This window comes from Pithys albifrons, chromosome 2 (assembly GCF_047495875.1).
Source record: "Pithys albifrons albifrons isolate INPA30051 chromosome 2, PitAlb_v1, whole genome shotgun sequence".
Taxonomy (NCBI): Eukaryota; Metazoa; Chordata; class Aves; order Passeriformes; family Thamnophilidae; genus Pithys; species Pithys albifrons.
Genome location: NC_092459.1, coordinates 81,605,294 through 81,627,422, shown reverse-complemented (window position 1 = coordinate 81,627,422; position 22,129 = coordinate 81,605,294). Strand labels below are relative to the sequence as shown.

Below are 22,129 nucleotides of genomic sequence, written 5' to 3'. Positions count from 1 at the left end.
CTTTCCCTGTTGTCAGAGCAGTGAAGAAAAAGAGAGCAGTCAGAGGAGAGAATTCTCTGAGAAAGGCCCTGAACAAACACGGCAACCCAGACGTACAGTAAAGCAGTAATGCAAAAGCAGATACAAGTTACGTGGTCTTGTTCCAAGTATTGATCCAAAGGTCAAGCTTTCCAGCAGTGACTAAGAACTGACAGCCATCACTGACCTGTACTCTGGATATAAACCAGGAAAATAAACAGATACTTTTCCCCCAAAACTACAGAAAAAACACAAAGAGGAAAAATAACAAAGTCACAATCAAATCATAGAATACTTTCCATAGTCAAAAATTAAATACTGGCTTCAGAAACAATATTCTCATGTGCCCTGTATCCTAAATAGGGTTCATTGTAAAAAAGAGGTGCTTATAAAACCTTTAAAGTTTTAGATATTTTATTTCCCAGTATATTGCTAAGTAACTTTGCAGTTAATCCAAAAAGGAAATATCAGAGATGAATATGGAATACTTACAACTAGAAAATGGTTGCTGAACCATCAGAATTTCTATAAAAGCAGCAATAAAAATGTAAAAACATGGTCTCGCTAAATTAATCACAACCTGAAATGCCAGATTGTCTTCACAATGGCCACAATATGAATATTTGATGGATTTTTGCAACCAAAAACTAATCGTGACTTTGCCAAAAGTCAGCTTAATGCAGCAATGAAAACACCTCTGAAAACTGGGACCTGCATTTCTACCATTTCCTATTCAGTAAGCAATTCTCATTAGGAAAAAATGCTACCTGGTTACAATTTTACTCTTACAGAGCTGTGCTATGTCTCAATACATTCTTGGATAGATGAAGAAAAGTGGATAAAAAGATGAGTAGAAACAGACACCCTATAAAAACTACTTGTAAAGTATTGTAAGTCTGGAAAATATCTGTGGCAACACACAGGCTACTGCTGATGTGAAGAAAAAAGCTGCGATTTAACCATTTCATGAACATGAACAATGCACTTGTTCCCAGCCATTTGGAATGATCTGACATTCCAAATGTTCATAAAAATTGGGTAATAAAAGAACTAAGTCAATACCCTTAAGTATAATAAATAATGGTGTTTATTACGGTCGGGGCTGACCACGCGTGTTTGTTCCATATCTGCTTGGGACATTTGTAAAACCAGTCCTGAAGCCTTGAGCTGCTCCCATCCCTGGTATTCCAAGTCCTTGACTGAGTACACTGCTGTAGGGTGCAGATCCATGATTAAAGCCCAATCCATAGGGCTTTGTCTGAGTGTTTAAAAGGATGACTGGACTCACATTTTTGCCTGGTGTGTTAAAAGAAAATTCTGGTGGTGGGCTGCTGGGCTTAGCTGGAGTGGACGTAACAGGGTTCAAATTATCAGCAGTTTTCAAAGATGGCATTGGAATAACATGATGATCCGAAAGGTTCAGAATATTGTTTGCAATAGGCACAGATGATAAGGTAGGTCTGATCCAGTCATCTTTGAAAATCTGAACAGTCAAAGTAGAGACCAGTGTGTATAATCTGTTGGTCACATGGGCAAGAACCATTTGTTCATTTGCATCTCTTCGAATTCGAACATGTACTGATCCAGCCTAGAAAGTGATAAAAATAAGTTGGCTGTTACTGTTACTTCAATAAAGATTCTCTGTATGCATTCAAGAAGAAGAAAGTTAAGCTACAGAGAGTTACGCCAAGACCTTCTGCAATAAAGACTACTGACTAAATTAAGAACATCAATACATAATTCCATAATTAGGATACATTTTGATCTTTCCTAATGCCTTGATCTGTTATGAGCATATCAAGATGATCATTCAAGAAAAGTGAGCCTTAAAACCAAACTATACAATACAACATATGATGGCAGGAAAGGCAATGATCAGCAGGGAAAAAAAAGGCTAAAAAGAACAACAAAGTGCAGACAAACTTCATATGCCAAATTGAGGCAAAATGTCATCACTGTGTTGTTGGACCAGGCAAGAGGACAATGTGCACAGCAAACAGGTTCAAATGGGGGCCATTAGCAAGAACAGAGGCAATGCCCTGTGTGGAACTGAGGCCTAGAGCTTTTCCTGGATGTGCTGCAGGCTCCTCCTGCCTTCCTCTGAGTAACGTTATCTCATTGACGTTGATGTACTGCTGCAGAAGAGAGCAGGACACAACACACAGAACCCCTCATGTGCGATTTCAGTTCATATTTAATACAGAATATGGTTCACAGTTTGTGCTGTATAAGCTATTTTTGTATTAGATGGTGCAGCTGAAAACATACTCAGGTCTCAGGACATTTCTCCTACTATCTGGAAGATGCCAACAGCTAAATATGCATACAAGGTTTTTGTAAATATCTGTCATCAAACCAACAATGCTGTGATCCAGTATTTTGGGTGACAGAATAACAAACTGAAAGCTATTTTCACATCAGCAAGTAGGAACTGCTACCTTTTTCTTTTTTAAGAAGGGTAGGATACGGAAAGAATTCAGAAGTAGAGAAATATTCTAAGAGTATTAATTTTCCAGCTGTGACAACATACCTGCATCAACTTAGGAATAACCAAGTTCTGTGTGAACATTCTGTATCACAAATAAAACACCCTTCATTTTTTACAGAATTATCAGTACACAACTGTAGTTGTTTTGTTCTACATTTTCCCCCAGAAATGATGAAAACATACGATTCTCCTGTCTATCGTAGACCTTCAGTACCTCAGGGGTTACAGTTTTCTTCTCTTCCTAGACAATTTACACTAACACACCATTTGAAAAACATCTTTAATATTGTTTGGGATTTTCTTCACTGCCAAAATACAAAAGAAATTCTACAGTTGCAAAGTGCATGCTTTAATCCAGAACTGCGGAGTGTGGCTCGGCTTCGCGAACGAAGATTTGGGCAGGGCTCTCCCCACGTGGGTGTGCCCTTCCAGCCTGCACAGTGGATTTTAGGTGAGGCTCAGCGTGCGCAGAACTGTCCCCACCGTTTCAGTCCTGAGGTCCATCTGCCACGGCCGAGCGAGCTTGGACAGTGACAGGGAAGTCCTCAGGACTAGAACCTACAGCACCCGGCATTTCCCAGGAGGTCTCCCATCCAAGTACTAATCCGGGGCTGACCCTGCTTAGCTTCCAAGTTCTGATGGGACTGGATGTCAGGGAGGCATTTAACTGCCTTAGAACTGCAGTATACATTAATAATAACCAATAACAAAGCTTTAAAAAATATAAAGGGCAGAGGACAAGAAGTTTTACAATAAAGTGCAAGGAATGAGTAGTGATTCCATCAATTTTTTAATTAAGATTTCAAGATTTCAGAAGAAATACCTTTATTTTTATTTAAATAAAAGGTTTAAGGTAGTAACTGGCGACCATTTTTAAGGCTAAAAAGACAATAAAGACGTAACTTACCAAAGTGCCAAAACCTAATGTCCAGAAATGCTCATTTCGAACTTCCAATACACCATCCAAAGTTGAAACCTAATTATACACAAACATCCACAAATACAACAACAAATTAGAAGTTTCAAATCCCTTTATAAATGCACTTTTATACATACATAAGTGAATAATACATCATTTTCAGTTGTGAAATAAAAGCTCTATACACAGAATAAATGATGTCTGCTAATGCCACTATTGTTTATCTACTGTACTTTTGCTATCCTTAAAGATCCAAATCAATCAAAAAAGATTTAAGGAACTTATTTCAAGTAACTCTTGCTGCCAAGTTGCAGTATGTTCTCAACTCGATATGCTGTTAAGTCAACAGCTGCCTGTACTCCTTTTCCTCCCCAACTCACATTTGTAAACCACTTCAACAGCAGCTCAAATTTCAGACTGCACTACTTGAACAGATTTGTACCAGATATCTGAATTTCGCTATTCATTTTTGAAAGCAAGTTTCATATTTACACATGCAGGTAAAAAATATTATTAAAAAAATAATCTTTTACCAATCTTCATGGACTATTCAGAAAAACTCTTCACATTCCTGAATGCTTAATTAGTGAGCTGTGCACACTGTGCTATGTATTATACACTGGCTTACCTCTCTAAGAAGTTTATCTAACTGGCCAATCACATGAGGTGGAGTTGTCTTTAAAAAGAAGAGGGGGTAAAAAAAAAGACAAAAGTTATAATAAAGATTAGCTGGCCCTGTTTAAATAGGAGAGCATTTAAATCTGTGTTGTACTTTGGGATTATTATGTAAATTCTCTCCCCTGCCACTTAACTGCCCAGGCCAGCGGTTAACAAAAGAAGCAGTTAACTAACAAAAGAAGCAGTTAACTGTTGGTCGCTGGGTGGGGGCAGGTTTGTCTCTTTTGGGGTTTTTTTTGGATATTCTTGCCAGTCTTGGCTCGGCGGAACGCGGGAGTGGGGGCTCCAAGGAGGCAGGCTGCCCTGCTGGTTACTGCTGGGGTTTTCCTGGCTGTCTCGCTGCTGCCTACCCCGGACTACTTTTCGTGCCGCGCTGCTGCTGCTGCCTGCCTTGGATTTGCTGCTGGTTGCTCGTACCTTTCTGCTTCTTGGACGGGGAACACAGGGGGAAGAGACTGAGTCCATCTGAAAGCTCACTGCTCGTCTGTCTCGCTGGAGAGGGACTGAAACTCACTCTGCAGCCAGCCGGGCTATGACATGGACACTTAAGTATAACCTTTTCTCCTGGAGGAAAACCTGCTGGGTTTTGTTGTTGTTTTGTTTTTTTTTCTTTCTCTTGTGGTGTTGGGGAAGTGGGTTGCACTGGTCTGTTTACATACATATATATATATATATAGCAGTTATCCTTCTTGTATTAAAATTCCTTTTCTTAAATTTGATAAAGAGTGGTGTGATTATCATGGAGGAGGCCCCTCCCCTGCTTGTGGGTAAAACATTTTGGTTTTTTTCCCCTCAAACCGAGACAGTCTGGTCTACCTACACAAGAAATCAACAGCATTAAACAATGAATTCTTATGACTTCATTATGCTTATATTATCACTCTCTACAACTACAAGGATGTTGTAGCCAGGTGAGGATTGGTCTCTTCTCTCAGGCAACCAACAGCAGGACAAGAGGGCATGGGCTTAAGCTCTGCCAGGGGTGGTTGAGGTTGGATATCAGGAAGAAGTTCTTTACAGAGAGAGTGGTCAGGCATTGGAATGGCCTGCCCAGGGAGGTGGTGGACTCTCCGACCCTGGAAGTTTTTAAGGTGAGACTGGACGTGGCACTGAGTGCCATGATCTAGTAACCAAAGTGGGGTTGGATTAAGGGTTGGACTTGATGATCTCGGTGGTCTCTTCCAACCCAACTGATTCTATGATTTCCACTACTCTTAAAATTATTCTAGCACATCACAAGATGGGAACACTTCCTATTCACATGCTCGAATCAGATTTTAAGTGGTTTGGTTTTTTCTTTTAATGAGGACATTTAACAAAGCCAAAATCACAAACCCCATTGTTTTGTGACACTGCCTTACCTGGAGTAGTACTTTTCCACTGTAGACACTCATGGGATACATGGTACCAAACGTCATCAAAGCAATTGCTATAGCAGAGGCTGTGTCTACAGCAAAATAATTGCTAAAGAGAAAGAGCAATTTTAAAGAAAAACTGATGTTTACATTTTTGAAAGACACAATAACTTACTTATAATTATTTTTCATTCTTTTTAATGATATACACTTACAGAATATTACATAAACTAATTGCATTTGAACTATACATCCTGGAAAATAGACAAATGCATTTGTGGAGTTGCAATACCATTCATACAAAATACAGCTCCAGATGAGATCATTCCTTTCATGTAAAAAATGTATGTTCCCAAAGACTGGATACAAAAGGAGTTACTTTCTTAAAACAACAACTGTACGTACTTGATTTCAATGAGCATGTATGTAATGCAAAGAGCTAGAGCCCCAGCAATATCAATCAACACAAAAGGGTTCATCCGTGGCAGAAAGATGCTACTTAATCCTGGAATGATTCCACAAATACTGTAACAAAACAGAAAAAGTAGCTGTCAGCCAGCTGTTCATCATTACTTCAAAACCCAAAAGTTACACTCATCATTCAGCATTTGACTTCAAACATACCTTGCTGTCATAGCGTATGATCAGTACTGTAAAGGCCCTTCAAATTCTGCTTAAAGGCTGCTGTCAGCAAAAATTAATCAAGTTTAGATCTATGTCACATTCTCTCCCATATTTAATTCTTGGCTCTGCCATCTTAAAAATAAATTGCCTTAAATCTATCTTCCCATCTGTATGTATGTATGTATGGCCAAACTTCACGAACGCAGCTTTGGGCAGGGCTCTCCCCACGTGGGTGTGCCCTTCCAGCCTGTGCAGTGGATGTTTTAGGTGAGGCACAGCGTGTGCAGAACTGGCCCCACCATTCAAGTCCTGAGGTTCCTTTGCCACAGCCGAGCGAGCTTGGACAGTGACAGTGAAGTCCTCGGGACTGTCACAGCACCCGGTACTAACTGGGACTGACCCTGCTGAGCATCCGAGATCTGATGGGATGGGATGGCAGGGAGGCATTGAACTGCCAGGGGATGGTCCCACTGAGACTTGAACTCAGGACCTTGGGATTCAGAGTACAGAGTGCTCTCCTTTACACCACAGGACTGCCCTTCCCATCTACAAAACATTATATTATGCTCACCTTTATACAGTTTTCCTACATGTTATAATACGTATCTTGTGCTAGTTTCTTTTTTTCTGGTAACACAGCTGGGTCAGCCATATGCAGCACAACTACTTCACAGGTTCACAGACTCCTATTACATATGTAAGTCTTGAGGGGTTTGCACGTCACTAATCTATAATCCACCCACCACCTTGCTGTGCAAAAGTGTTCTAAAGCCAAAGCTAACTAAGTCATGGAGTCTGAAGAGAGGAAGGACACAAACTAGCTGAATAAGGGGAGACAAAAAAGACTCATGAGGGAACCCTGGGAAAAGTTACTTATTTATAGCTATCTCCTATCAATGCAAGTATGTGGAGAGAGAGAACAGTTATTGTACTTCTCAGTGAATACAAGTGTATGTCATGTCCTAGAAAATTTAAAGGCAAAGACATCATGAAATGTTTTGTTGTACTGTTTAGAACCAACCTATGTTTAGACATCATGTGCTGGCCTGCTTCTGTAAGAATTTTAATCAACATAATTATATACAGGTGCATAAATTTTGTAATCAGTATTGCCTCACATAGCACATCTGAAATACCTGTATACATACGAACTCTTTTTATTTTTTTTAATTGCTGCCATAATGGTGTACAGGTTATCTCAAAACCCAGTAGTATTCTATATTCTTGATCTGGGACCCCCTCAAGTTAACCATCAGTGTCCTTCCCCATAACACTGTGTTTCTACAATGAGAAAAGAAAAACTCTGCTACTGTCAGGGATTGCTATCCAACATTTTTTTTTACATTGAAACTCCATGTACTTGGGCAACCCAATTATTAGTCTTCCAAAGCTATTTTGCAGAATTTGTGTCTGATGATGTAACATCTTATGCCTGTATAAAATCAATTCTTCTGTTTAACAAGTCAGAATTTTCTGCTTTCCTCAACTGCAAAAATGATCACAACCTGCAGAGACAGATGGGCTTTGAAGCACACTTAACATGTTTTACAATATGGTTTAACATTCTTATTTTGATAGTGACAGATACTTGGAAAACACTTATGGATTAAAATTAACTTTTCTGATAACTGACAAAATTATTTGCAAACAGTGTTATCTTGCATTCAGATATCCAGTACAAGCAAGAGAGTTAACAGACAACATGAATGAGCAACACTGCTCCTGTCGCTGGAAGACACACACTTCCCAATGTTCTGCTGGACAGATGAGGAGTTTCCATAGCTATATTTCAGTGAGTAACCTATTTCATATATCATATTTAAACTCAACCATCTCAGTCATTTGGCCAGTCCACAGAGTAAATAAACACAAATTACTACAAAAAGTATCACTCAGGTAATGAATGCTGAGAAATGCAGTTCAGGTATGTACAAGATAATGCTGGTTTTCCTCATCTCACACAAGCAGAATTACATAGAATGTACTGAACACATACATTCAAAAGGAAAGATACCCAGAAAGATGTATTTCTGTTAGACTGATTTATCTGGCAAATGTAGGAAACAATGTTTGCTCTACAGTCCATAGATTAGACCTACAATAAAGCTATTTTAAAAGCCTAATACAACAGTTTGTGTCTCAATACCTATCCAAATTGTTATTATACATGCAAAACCAACATTGCCTACCAGAAGCTACCAATTTTGAAAAACATTATAAAGTTTTACCTTCTACTAAGATCTGCAACATGCTCCTGAAGCCAGCTTGTGCTGGCAGCTGCAATAGAAAGAAGTACATAAGTTTTATTTTGAAGAAAGAATGCAATAAATATTTTGTGATTGAGTACATGTATCTCAACAGATTCACCAGCATGTGAAAAAAACCTAAGTCTGACTTTTTCATGCAGTAAGTAAAACACCCACCTCATAATAATCTGAACTGATTAAATACAGATTATAACAATTATCTGTTGTATAATATAATGTATAATAAATATAATATATAACATATAATTATTGCTATAGACAATTTACAGTTAGCGGGAATGACTACAAGCCTAATTCACAATGAAAAAGGTAAAAGAGCTGTTATGGAGAATTATTACAATAATTTCTTTTTATCCATAAATATATCCACAAAATGTCTTCCAAGTTTTGCTATCTGTCAATGACCTTCACTGGCTGAATCCAAAAGACTGAAAATACAGAGTAGTTCGACATTAAAATTATCCTGAATTTATCATATTAATGACTTCTCAGAGCCTTATAAGCAAACCAGGGTTGAAAATCAGATGGCAATTCTAAACTGCATGAAGTTATATTAATGGAGGTATTAATCACTAGTTAAGAAAACATATATATATACCCACTAGTTGAGAAAGTTACTAGACAAAAGTTATACCTTGATAAAAATAAGAACATTAAAATATTTTCTCAGTTGTTGTTATGGTTTAATTAATCACCTACCTTCAGAGACATAAGCAAAAGGCTTATTCCTAATGGAAAGCATTGTAAATAAGTTGAAAAAGAGAGCCACGAAAGTACCAACCAGCAGTCGCCCCCTAGGGAGGGGAAAATAAGAATCTTAATTTCACATCATAACAAAACTACTTTATATTATATGAAACCATATATAAATATATATAAATGTATAGTAAAACTATAGCAATTACATCAAGCCATAATTACTAGTAACAGTATCAAAATACTTTGCTTGGTATCTGTCACTGAGACTGAAAACAAGAGTAAGATAAACTAGTGAAATGCTTAATAACTGCCAAGTGTGTTATCAGTGTAAAGGTTACAGGAGATCCCTGAACTTCATACATTACTGTTATCACATCAGGCTGTACATAATGTTGAGTAACAGCTCTTAACTAATTACATACATGCGCACACACACGTTTGTCCTTTGAAGTTATGATTAAATTGACCCCTCAGCAGCACAGCTAAAAAGCTGCACTATTACGTCCTATCCCCCTGTCGTTGTTCTGGAACTACAACTTCCCCACAGATCCCATGTCCTAGACTTTTGCCATGTTACACCTTCTTTTCCACATGGTTCTTTATAGTCTTCATCACATTTGCAACACCTTCAGCTCCCTCATGACCAGATCATCCTTCAATATCTCCTCAATATACCTCAATACAAGAGGCCTCGATAACAAATGAAAGTAACCAAACCAGAAAAAACAGCAATATATAGTTAAATTAGGATTTAAGAGAGCATCAGCATTACATTTCAATTGTACCTTGAAAAAACTTAATGCAGCTTGCACACAGTTTGAAACAAATGCAAAGGTACCAAAAGCAATTTGGTGTTGAATGTACTTGCACAACTAATAGATGCCAGATGAAGAATTAGAAATGTAAAGGGACACTGACACATTTGAGATGTCAAAATAATTTCTTACGTGTGTATCTCAGGCTGTTCCAGAAACCGTTCTGCACTACAAAAATAATTGAAAATTTGAGTTATGCTCATACAGTAAAATCTTGATACGTGAAGCATATTTTTACAGTTCTGTAGAATTAGCAGCCATTCATAGACAAAAACTGATGGATACAGTACTGCAAAAAAAATGAATGGTTTAAATAAGCACAGCCATTTTTATAAGCAATTAAGGCATCTAACACTGAATCAATGCAGATGTAATTTAGATTTTCCAAGTATAGCATAATAAATTTAAGTAAGTGCTAAGATTTAGCACTATTTTAAAAATCTTACACTTTTTCTAAAATATCTCTGTATATATTGCACTTGTAGAATGCAAATGCTTTTGCTCAATCTAGACCATATCACAGAACAACAGAATCACAAAATATGCCAAGTTGGAAGGGACACACACTGAACATCGAGTCCAACCCCCAGCCCTGCACAGGACCATCCCCAAGACTCACACCATGTGCCTGAGAGTATCATCCAAGTGCTTCTTGAACTGTCAGGCTTGGTGCTGTGACCACTTCCCCAGGCAGCCTGTTCCAGTGCCCACCTACCCTCTGTGGGAAAAGTCTCTTCATATGTTACAAAAATTAAAGAAAACAGTATATAACCCTACCTTTCTTTCAGTATAAAAAGAGCACCAAGCTGTGCCAGAACTGTAGATGCAAATACAGCTAGAACTTCAAACCTTTCAAACCTGAAATTTGAGAATTAAGGTTAAGAACATTGAACAATGCACCAAATAGTCTTCTCTGTAGAGGAACCAACAGGATAGACCTACTTTTTCCAACTTCTTTAAGAGCAGATAGATGGGAAGAAGTTGGCAGTTTTATTTTCAGTTTCTTTTAAGCCAGTACTCCATTTAAAATTAAGTATTTCTTAATTCCTCCTGTCCCTCCCCTACTCTGTAACTGTTCTTTATGGTATCTTTCTTGGTCCTCCTTATTTTTGGTCTCTTTCATACACAAATTATTACTGACAGCTGTTAGGGAATCCAGGGAATAACAGTGAGCAACACATCAAACGTTGCATTATCAAGCAATAGATCTTGTTATTAGTACTTACCCAAATGAATAGACTGGGCTGGGTTTCTTCATCATTACCCAGTAGCTTATTAGACATGTTATCAAACTGGAGAAAGGGGGAGAATTAAGACTATGATAAATAACTGCAGCCTTTTTGAACTGGATAATCTACAAATACACATTTGAGCCTTCAGAACTCAACAAACAAAAATAACCAAATCTTACCCTTACTCAACACCTCCACCACTGTCACAGTGATGGTTCTAGTGAATGAAGAAAAGTTTTGCTTGAGAATAAAACTGAGACTGCACGATGATGTCTCAGCTTGTCCCAATAAAAAAGGCAGCAAATAATTTTAGCAGAATGGTAGTCAAATTCCTTAGACCAGGAGACAGCCTAATGCTGTACTCACAGCATGCTGTACTTACAAAGGCCATCACCAACCTTCTTCAATATAGAACATCATCCAGCCTAAATCAAGCTTATCATAACTTCAAATGCAATGCATTTTTCCACTGAGGCCCAAAACAGTACAACCAGTGTTAAATTTGCATGCACTCCATGAATTTTTCTGAAAGGGACCTGGTGCATATGAGATCAGGTACCCCAGAAACTGACTAACAGGCAAAGGTGATTTGAGAAAATCCTCTTTATACTGTGTGGTATAACATATAAAGCAAAAGCCAGGGAAAATATCAAACTAGACACTCAGTAAATGCTTCTCTTACATTTACTTTTTGAACTTGCCTAGAGATCCTGTAACCTGAGAAAGGCCACTTAAATGAAGGAAGTGATAAGCAAGATGGAAAGGTGAAAGAAAAAGCAAAGAAAGCTCTCCATTAACCTCTTCTTTAGAGATATACTAGGAATTAGGTTTAACACTCTAAAATGAGTCACAGACCACACCAAGTATTGCCTTTCTTTTTCACAGCGTAATTTCTCTACATATACGGCCAAAATAGATTTACTTTCTTTGGCTGCACTGCCATACACAAACTGTAATCTAACTGGCCAATCACTGACAGCCACAGGTCTGTCTTGCTATCTTCTTTCCAAGTTTTTCTCTCATAGTGAACATCTGGAATTCCAATTATTTCATGCCCATGGTAATAGCCTGATATTTTTAAGGATAAGTCTCATTTACTTTGCATATTTTTTCCTCTATTGGCCTCTTTGGACAGTTTTATAAAATGGAATCCACATGAATTCAGTGCCATCTGTGCCTTCACGCAGCCCTTTCATAATTAATGACAATGTTAAATCAGATTGGATCAAGAACTCATCCCTACAACTGATGAACAATCACATCCTCACAACCTGATCCTCAGCCGTGCAGAGTCAAAGGGAAAGCAGAGGAAATAATACTGGTCATACACAAAACAGTAAATTCATATACTCAATAAGACTATTACAAACCACCAGGAATATGAGAAAAATGAAAGAATCAGAAATTGATTATTGTAGCTGAATTACTGAGCACTGTTCTCCCTCACAGCAAATCAAAACTCTTGAAAGAGATCACTGTAAGTAAGAATAACCTGCTAGTCCAACCCCTAATTAACCCCATGTGAGTGCCAGGAGTATTCTCTCTTCTCCAAAAACTAAAATTCTACACCAAGAGGAAATACAACATCAAAACTTTCCCCAAGGTAAAACAGGTATTTTGAATCAAGACAACTAAACTCAGCAGATACAAAATTCTAAGAGAAATATGAGATTCACAGAAGTTAAATCACAATTCTAATGCGGTCACAGATTAACTTAAGTATTTTTGTGCCTATACCAACAATTTTTCTTTCTGCATGTTTGCTGCCATTATTTATAAACATTTTACTGTGAGTCAGAGAAGCTACAGTATGGAGTGGACAAAACAGCCTGTAGACAGCTGATCCATACTTTTTATAAGCTAGTGAGCTAGCAAGGAAGATAATGGAGGCTAATATTTTTAAAATACATGCAGTTTATGCAGTTTATTTCCCAAACATGGCTGCCAATCTGCATCTTAGATAAGAACTCAACGTATTTCATGTCAGTATTATCAGTATTACCAAAAGTGTTCAGAACTATCATACCTAAATGTAGTTTTAACACAGTTTTCTTAAGAAACAAGAAAAATACTAAAAATATCTAATGACCATGTAGGAAGAGTACCTGGGACCCAGTGCATTAATATTTTTGAATAGAAATAGAATTATATGTTCCTTCTTTACTGATGCTAAAACTGAAGGTTACTTCACAATCAGTGACTCTGGCATGAGGGAAATGCTCTGAGTGAACAACCAGAGGACAGTTTGATTCTGTTTTATGTTGTCATGCATCCACATAAAGAATTCCACGACTGAACTGAATTGCTACTAGTGATTCTCAATACAGCTATGGTGGTTTTTATAGTCTAGTTATTGTGATGTCTAAATTTTACTCATTTAAGCTAAATTTTACTGTTTCTATACTGATGATTAAGTCACATGTGTTTGCATCTGTAAGTAAATTTTAAGTGTATGGAAATACATAAAGACAGGCACAAATGAACATAGGACAAAAAGGGAAAAAAACTCACCTGAAAAGGTCAAAGATTGTCAAGTAGGTGTAAGCAGTTAAAGCTGTAAAAAAAAACCCTAAAAATTAATATAGTTTTTCAATGTGGAAATCACTTGTATTCTCACTCTCTTTCATGCAGCTCTCTTCAACCTTCTATCTACATACATTGTCTCAGCTGACAGAGTAAGTCTGTGCATGTTCTGAACACACCAATACATTTAACATCAAACACGTTGATTACAGCAATCCTAATTCTATTGAACCATCTAATAATGCCCAGATACAGAAGGTGTTACATTTGTGACTAAGGTGTGAATAGGAATTTAAATGCAGAAAAGTCAGGAGGTAACACATCACCCACAAAGCAAAAGATTTCCTATGTGCATTATTGCAGTGAAAAGTAGGTTCAAGAGAATTTTTTACTTGCTTTGCACCTCTGACCTATCTTGAAACTGCAAGAAAACCTGTGTCCAAAATTAAAAACATGTAATATTCTATTTTTGGTACAGAAGACCTCAAAGGCCCTATTCAGAAGCAGAAGACATACAAACTGCATTGGGTCTGGCTGAGCTGGAGTTCATTTCCCCACAGCTGCCCTTGCAGTGCTGTGCTCTGCATCAGTAGCTACAAAGATGTTGATGAGACACCAGTGTTTTGGCTGCTGCTGAGCAGCACTGGCACAGCATCAGCACCATCTCACAACATTCTCCCCCTGTCAAGGGGCTGGCAGTGGGCAAGATCCTGGGAGGGGACACCACCAGCCCAGCTGACCCAAATCAACCAAAGGCATGTTCAATACCATTTGATGTCAGCTCAGATATAAAAGCAAGGGAAAGGAACGTTTGTGTTCCAGAGCAACCATTACACATGCTGAAGCCGTGCTTCCTGGGAAGAGGACAAACACCACCTGCTGATGGGAAGTAGGGAATAATTTTTTCTCTCTGTGTGTGCACAACCCTTTGGTTTTGCTTTAGTAAACTACTTTATATTAATGTATGAATCACAGAATCATAGAATTGATTGGGTTGGAAAAGACCTCCGAGATCATCAAGTCCAACCCTTGGTCCAACTCCAGTCCATTTACCAGATCATGGCACTTAGTGTCACGTCCAATCTCAGTTTAAAAACCTCCAGGGATGGTGAATCTACCACCTCTCTGGGCAGCCCTTTCCAATGCCTGATTACTCTCTCGGTGAAGAATTTTTTTTCTGATATCCAACTTAAATGAGTTGCTTTCCATCTTATTTTCACTCCCCTATTTCTCTCTGCAGAATGGTGGGCACTGTTCAGCCAAGATCAACACAGCACAAAAATGCTGAAAAGGGGCATTCCTGGAATCAAAGAAGCCATTTGCCACACTACAAACATCTTCATTCAACTGCAAGTGAGGGCCTCTGTATGTCACTGCTGCTATTTACACAAGGAACAGGTTTGAGGACTAACTAAAATGTCTACTGGTTTTCAGTCTTTAAGATGAAAGTAAATGAAGCAAATGACCAGCAGATCTGGAAAACCTTTCACCAATCCACACTTGCCTGTAGAAAATTACTCTAAACTGAGGCAAATCAAAAGGAAGATCTTTCTGAACCTGGATGTGTAGCCACCTAACTCATTACATGCTGAAATTTGCATTTTCAATCTGTTGGAACTTCACAAGCTAAGAAATACATGGTAGTTGGTTGTAGTTTCAGTACCTGAGAGCCACTTACCTATGCTGTTTGTAGAGCTGCACCACATGAGCAGGAAGCCAATGCATACTAAATTTATAGCACCAAGCAGCAAAATCTTCCAGGACTGTTGATGAGAATGAATATGTATTTTACATCTTCCAAAAATTACAAGAAAAAAATATATCCATCTGGTTTTAAAAAACAACATTACAGCACTTCATCATGAAAACAGAACTGGCTTCCCTTCCCTCCCAAAAATTTACCACTCATTTCAGAACAACAAGCCCTATTTTAAACTTTACAGATTATTTAAAAACTCATTTATAAACAGCCCTTGTTCTCCATGCTTAAAATACCTTTTTGACCAGAAAAAAAACACCTCTGTGTAATATTTGCATTTATTACAGCACACACCAACTGACTTTTGAAGACAGACTTGTGCAACCTTATATTAGTGTGTTCCTTTTTTTGTGCAGAAACTTTGGTCCCAAAAACATCTGCATATATTCTACTGGACACATTAAATACAAATATAAGTCTAGAGAACACTAATTGACAGGGATCACGCACAGGAAGGAATCCAGCTTCAGAGCTGGATTCTTTCTTTAAACACAGCTAGAAAATTCAAAGGTAAATTTTCAAAATATACTTAAGGTAATAATGTATTTTAACTTATCATAGCTAATGTCTTTTTATTATCATGATGATTTTTTAAAGCAATACTTACCCTTCTATCTGCTGCAACCAACCTAAACTCATGTGTTAACTTTCCAACCAATGATCTCTGTGATTTGCGGAACAGGTGTATTGTCCCCTTAAAAAAATCAATAGTTTAATCAAAAATCTTACTTAAGCCATAGTTTAAATCAGCAAAAAGAAAATATTCATTTATGAGCTATTTTCATAATTATATCCAAGATTCAGAATGAATTTTTTGTTAACTAGAAATATCCCATAGACATTAAATACAACAATATTTTGGTAGCTATTTCATATAGTTATTCTAATAGAAAATGATTAATTACTTAGAATCAAGCTTCATTTAGATATAATCCACAATTCTGATTTACTGGAAAACATACTCAAATACCATTTAAAGAGTGGGGTTTAATTCTTATTTAGATAAAACTACTACAGACAGTCTGACAACATAAATATTTTTCTTTATGAAAGCACACTTCCCACCCAAAGCTAATAGATTTATGAAACACGAAAATACTGTTGATATATCTATAAAAGAGAACTCATCAGAGAAATTAAAACAATGCTGGTCCCATCTGTGATGTGGTGTACACAAGGCCAATAACATGATGAGAGATACAAACAATCTCCGTTATGGCTTAGCCTGAACATGCACAGTGGTCAGTGTAGGTGTTGCCTCTCCTAATGCCAGTGATGTGTAGATAAGCTCCTTCCTGGTGTGGAGAGGATGTATGTCCATACAGAAGACGGGAGTGAGGGATGCTACGTGGCTCTCCTGGAAGCCTGTCAGGGAGCAGACAATTCACCAATCACACCATTTGGCCCAGAGGGCCAAGCTCCCAGTCAGCTGTCCTTATCCTGCTCTCCCCACAGAGGAAGCTTTCCACGTGAAAAGCCCTTCTGATTTGCAATAGAAATTTGTGGACTTGTAATGGAAAGTCTGTCATCTGCAGCAATTTGGGGCTGGACAAAATAAGGTTTGATTTCAAGCCACCACAGTTTAACTGTCAGCAGAAGACAAAAAGACACCCTAATGGGCTGGTCACCAAAACAAACTTGATTAACTTACAGATATCTTTGTCAACACAGCGGTATTTTGTATTATCTGAGAAATAAACCTGTGCCATGAATTAAATTCTAAGCAGTGCCACAGATCCAAGTTGAGCTCATCTAGGGCAAAACACTGGCACTTGATTGTTTTCTTTACTAGCAAATCATAACGTGATGATTTTATTTCTCAGCAGAGACATGTAGGATGCCAGAGCACTTTGACAAGCTTTTCTAACAGGCAGTGGACTACCTGCTTGTAAAGGCTGCTTTGTTACAGAATCACAGAATATCCTGAGTTGGAAGAGGCTGACAAGGATCATCAAAGTCCAACTCCAGACCCTGCACAGAACAATCCCAAGAGTCACACCATGTGCCTGAGAGGGTTGTCCAAACACTTCTCAAACTCTGTCATGTTTGGTGCTGTGACCAGTTCCCTGGGGAGCCTGTTCCAGTGCCCAACCACCCTCTGAGGGAAGAATCTTTTTTCTAATATCCAACCTAAACCTCCTCTGATGCAACTTCAGGCCATTCCCTTGGGTCCTGTCACTGGTCACCACAGAGAAGAGATCAGTGCCTGTCTCTCCTCTTCCCCTCACAAGAAGTTGTAACTGCAGTGAGGTCTCCCCTCAGCCTCCTCTCCTCCAGGCGGAACAGACCAAGTGCCGTCAGCTGATCCATATGGCTTTCCCTCAAGGCCCTTCACCACTCCGTATCCCTCCCTGTCTCCTTCACACCCACTGCTTTCCCTCACACTCTGTGCCCACTGCCCCCGCTGCTCACCGAGGGATGCCCTGCTGTGTCCTCTGTGCCACAGAGCAGCTCCTGCGAGCCCACCACAGCCACAGCACACCCTGTGAGGACCCTGAGATTAGCTCAGTTGGTTAAAACTTGGTTGTAATAATGCCAAGGTCATGGGTTCAATTCCCTATGTGGGCCATTGACTTAAGAGTTCGACTCGACGATCCTTGTGAGTCCCTTCCAACTCAGAATAGTCTGTGATTCTGTGATCTGTAGTCTGGAGCTCTAACTCCGCAGGAGCTGCACTTCGGCATTAAGGCTTCCCTGGATCCTACAATGCTGCCACCACCTCAGTGCGGTGCAGGGGAGCAGCTCAGCCCCCGCAGGTCCCCGTGAGGCGCTGATGGAACTGCACAGGACGCGACTCTGCAGCGAGCGCCGCGTCTGCTCCGGCAGTGCCAACAGGTGACAGTACCTGTTATTGGCACCGGTGTCACCTTACTGGTGCTCAGCACGGAGAGGGAACCTTTGGCCGCCCCGATGGACACGCACACACGGTGCTGGTTCTCATGAGCGACTCTTCCTCTTTGGGAAGCGAGCCACAGCGCGACAGCCCCGCGCTCCCACCGACACACGGCAGCAGCGAGGGCACCATAACCTGTATGTCCTGCGGTGAGTCCCCATTCCCTGACTGTTCCGCCGCCGAGTTGAACCCCCGAGGCGAGGCTCACACCGCAGCCCGGGGACCTCGCTAGCCGGCAGGGCATCACCGCCCGGCCCCGGTACCTTCCGCCGACAGCCCGCGGGAAGGGCGGAGAGCTCAGCAAGGAAACACCGCACGGACCCGCTGCCCCGGGCCCGCCAAGGGCCGCGCCAGCCTGAGTGCCCCGCAGGGCGCCGACCCGACCAGGGACGGGGCACTTCCAGCAGCCTCCTCGCTCCGTGTCCCACGCGTGACTTCCCTCGCTCCCTCCCTCTCGCCGGCGGGGGCCACTCACCATATTACTCCCCGCAGCGGAAGAGAAGGCGCCATGCGAGGCCGGAAAGGGCGGGGGAGGCTCCGGTTGCCGCGGCAACGGGCGGGCCTGGCCGCACACGTGGCGGAAGCGGAGCGCGCGGCGGGCCTGTCCTGCTGTGCCGGGGGAGGCCCGGCCGGACCGCCTTACCGCCCTTCCTGCTTCCCTTCCTCCCTCCCTTCCTACCTTCCCCCCTCCCTCTCTTCCTCCTTGCTTCCTTCCTCCGCAGCCAGCGGCAGACAGAGGTGGCGGCCCACCGCCGTCCTTCGGGAGATGCGGGCCATATACGCCACCGCACCGCGTTTCTGCGGTTTATCTGTCCGCCTCCTGGGACAATCCAGGAAAAGGGCTCCGACGTGGGGTCGCGATCACAGAATCGCTTGGGCTGGAAAAGACCTCTGGGACCATCGCGTACAACCCAAGATTGAATATCACCGTGTCAGCTAGACCATGGCACTGAGTGCCACGTCCACTCTTTTCTTAAACACCTCCGGGGCACCTCCTGAGACACCTTCCTGGGCAGCACATTCCGATGTCTAATCACCCTTTCGGTGAAGAAATTCTTCTAGTGTCCAGCCTGAACCTCCCCTGGCACAGCTTGAGGCTCTGTTCTCTTGCCCTGTCACTCCTTGCCTGGGAGACGAGACCGATCCCACCTGGCTAGTCATAGAATCATAGAGTCTGTTGGGTTGGAAAAGACCTCCGAGAACATCAAGTCCAACCCTTGGTCCAACTCCAGTCCATTTCCAGATTATGGCACTCAGTGCCACGTCCAATCTCAGTTTAAAAACCTCCAGGGATGGGGAATCCACCACCTCTCTGGGCAGGCCATTCCAATGCCTGATTACTCTCTCTGGAAAGAATTTTTTTCTGATCTCCAACTTAAATTTCCCCTGGCAGAGCTTGAGCCCGTGCCCCCTTGTCCTATTGCTGAGTGCCTGGGAGAAGAGACCAGCCCCCACCTGGCTAGAACTTCCCTTCAGGTAGTTCTAGACAGTGATGAGGTCACCTCTGAGCCTCCTCTTCTCCAGGCTAAACAACCCCAGCTCCCTCAGCCTCTCCCCATAGGGCTTGTGCTCCAGTCCCTTCACCAGCCTTGTTGCTCTTCTCTGGACCTGCTCCAGCCCCTCAATATCCTTTCTGAACTGAGGGGCCCAGAACTGAACACAGTACTCAAGGTGTGGCCTCACCAATGCAGAGTACAGGGAAAGGATCACTGCCCTGGTCCTGCTGGCCACGCTATTTTTGATTCAGGACAGAATCCCATTGCCTTATACCCTCCTTTCAGGTTGTGGAGAGCAATAACGTCCCTCCTGGGCTTCCTCTTCTCAGACTAAACAACTCCAGCTCTCTCAGCTGTTTCTCATAGGACTTGTGCTCCAGACTCTTCTACAGCTCTGTTGCCCTTCTCTGGAGCTCCTCCAGCACCTCAATGTCCTGCCTGAATTGAGGGCCCAGAACTGGACCCAGTACTCAAAGTAGGGCCTCACCAGTTCAGAGTACAGGGAACATCCTGCTGGCCACACTACTTCTGATCCAAGCCAGGATGCCCTTGGCCTTCTTGGCCAATTGGCCACACTGCTGGCTCATGTTCAGTCAGCCAGCACACCCAGGTCTTTTTCCACAGGGCTGCTTTCCAGCCACTCATCCCCCAGCCTGTAGTGCTGCCTGGAGTTGTAACCCAAGTGCAGGACTCGGCCTTTTGCCTTCCTGAACCTCATACAAGTCTCTTGTATGCCATCCCACTGTATTTCTGCAGTTCAGCTGTCCACTGCCTGCAAGAACTCAAGGAAAAGTCTCCAATGTGGTGGTCATGCTACTCATGCCTAATCCTGCAAAAAGGCTTTCAAAACAATATTAGCGCAGATAGATAAAGTAGCCCCTTTACTAGAAGTTTCTAAGGTGCACAACAAAACTATGCACACGTGGCAGTCAAATGTTCCAGTTTTTATAACTTTCAGTAATTAACGTATTTGATAACTATACCCAACCTGAGATACCATTTTCCACTGGTGCCCACCCTCCGAACTCCTCAGAACTGCCCCTTGGAGCCTCTCCAAGGGCTCTGAGCTTACTCTCCTGTTTTGACGACAAGATACCTTATTGTCTCAGTTGGAGTTCTTGCAGATGTTCTTCAAAATAGTGTGTCCTCGGTAATGCATGTCTAACAGAATTTCAGGAATGTACGAGCGAATGTTCAGTAACTTCTAAATGCTGCTTCAAATTCAAGAAACTTAGAAAAACTTATCCAACTTATATAACTATGAAAATCTATAAAATATACATTAAAATCCTTAGGTATCAATACTCCACTGCAGCAACTCTACAAGGACAGATTTTCTCCCCAGGATGAGTAATGCTCTGTACAAAAATACAAATATTTGCTATGAGATTTGCAAAATAACTAGAAAAGAGGGAGGAACAAAAATTGAAGCGAGCTTTTTATTAAAGAGACATTATTATGCGTAATAAGGTTCTTGAGACAACATTCTCTAACGCTGTGCTATCTTTGTGCTTTTAAGAGTCAGCTCAGTTGTGCTCATATTTAAAAGGGTTATTTGCATCTCATCTGTTCTGTAAAACATACCAAAAGCCTTATCTGACTGTGAGTGAGAGAGAGGCCTGTACATCACCTGAAACCAGGAACAAGCCACAGTCTTTAATCTGCTTCCCAGCCACTCTGGATAAATTTTAACTGTGTATCGTCTCCTGTTCCTGTGCATTTCCAGAGCATGTGATTTCATTATTGATTAAAAAAAAATTGTTTTCCAGATTTTACATGTTATCTGGTCTTTACAGGACACAGCATCATTAACTAAGAACAACTATCAGACTGGACAGGTGATTGCATTCCATGAGACACATATTTAATGGCCCAGACCTCACTCTAAGCTATTGGCTGTAACCAATACATTTTTTTTCCAGTGTACAGGATTAGTTTTGGGAACATTTTCAGAAAATAGATTTGCACTCTATAGATTTGCATTATAGTTAAGAGAATTCAGGCAGCTGCTGCCTCCATTCAAATTTAACCAGGCAATCAGAACTTACTTGAACCACTGGGGTCACATTTTGTCTGTATGATTTGCTCCACAAAGTTGTTTGGTTACTTCATTTATTGACATGCTGTCGGACTTCTTGATTATTTCATGCCTTAGGCTATTCCCAGAAGAGGCCAACAGTTAGTTATTAGAAACTCTACTTGTAGAAGTTTCTTGATGAATACCACAACTAATAACACAGCTAATACTAGCATTCTGTATAGAACAAAACCAACAGGCTTCAAGGGTATCTCACAACTGAGGCAATTTTTAGGCGTTTTAGAAATTGTTAAAATGAGATTTGAAAATAACAGAAGTTACAGTT

The 22,129-nt window shown here is 40.8% G+C and overlaps 1 protein-coding gene across 2 annotated transcripts; it reads right to left on the bottom strand.

Annotated features, from left to right (window-relative positions):
* Positions 1-1,087: 1,087 nt before the first annotated feature.
* Positions 1,088-18,817, bottom strand: SLC30A6 (solute carrier family 30 member 6). Of its 2 annotated transcripts, none has more exons than XM_071575333.1 (14): positions 18,746-18,817; positions 15,985-16,071; positions 15,297-15,381; positions 13,607-13,649; positions 11,090-11,155; positions 10,641-10,721; positions 9,996-10,031; positions 9,049-9,143; positions 8,311-8,359; positions 5,864-5,983; positions 5,465-5,567; positions 4,054-4,101; positions 3,414-3,482; positions 1,088-1,606 (listed from the first exon to the last, which is right to left on the bottom strand). In XM_071575333.1, exons 1-14 carry the CDS (start codon positions 18,746-18,748, stop codon positions 1,109-1,111), a joined length of 1,383 nt encoding a protein of 460 aa, XP_071431434.1. In that variant the 5' UTR covers positions 18,749-18,817; the 3' UTR covers positions 1,088-1,108. The 2 variants fall into 2 exon arrangements, with proteins under 2 accessions (XP_071431434.1, XP_071431444.1); XM_071575343.1 differs by lacking the exon at positions 18,746-18,817 and adding an exon at positions 17,260-17,632.
* Positions 18,818-22,129: the final 3,312 nt, after the last annotated feature.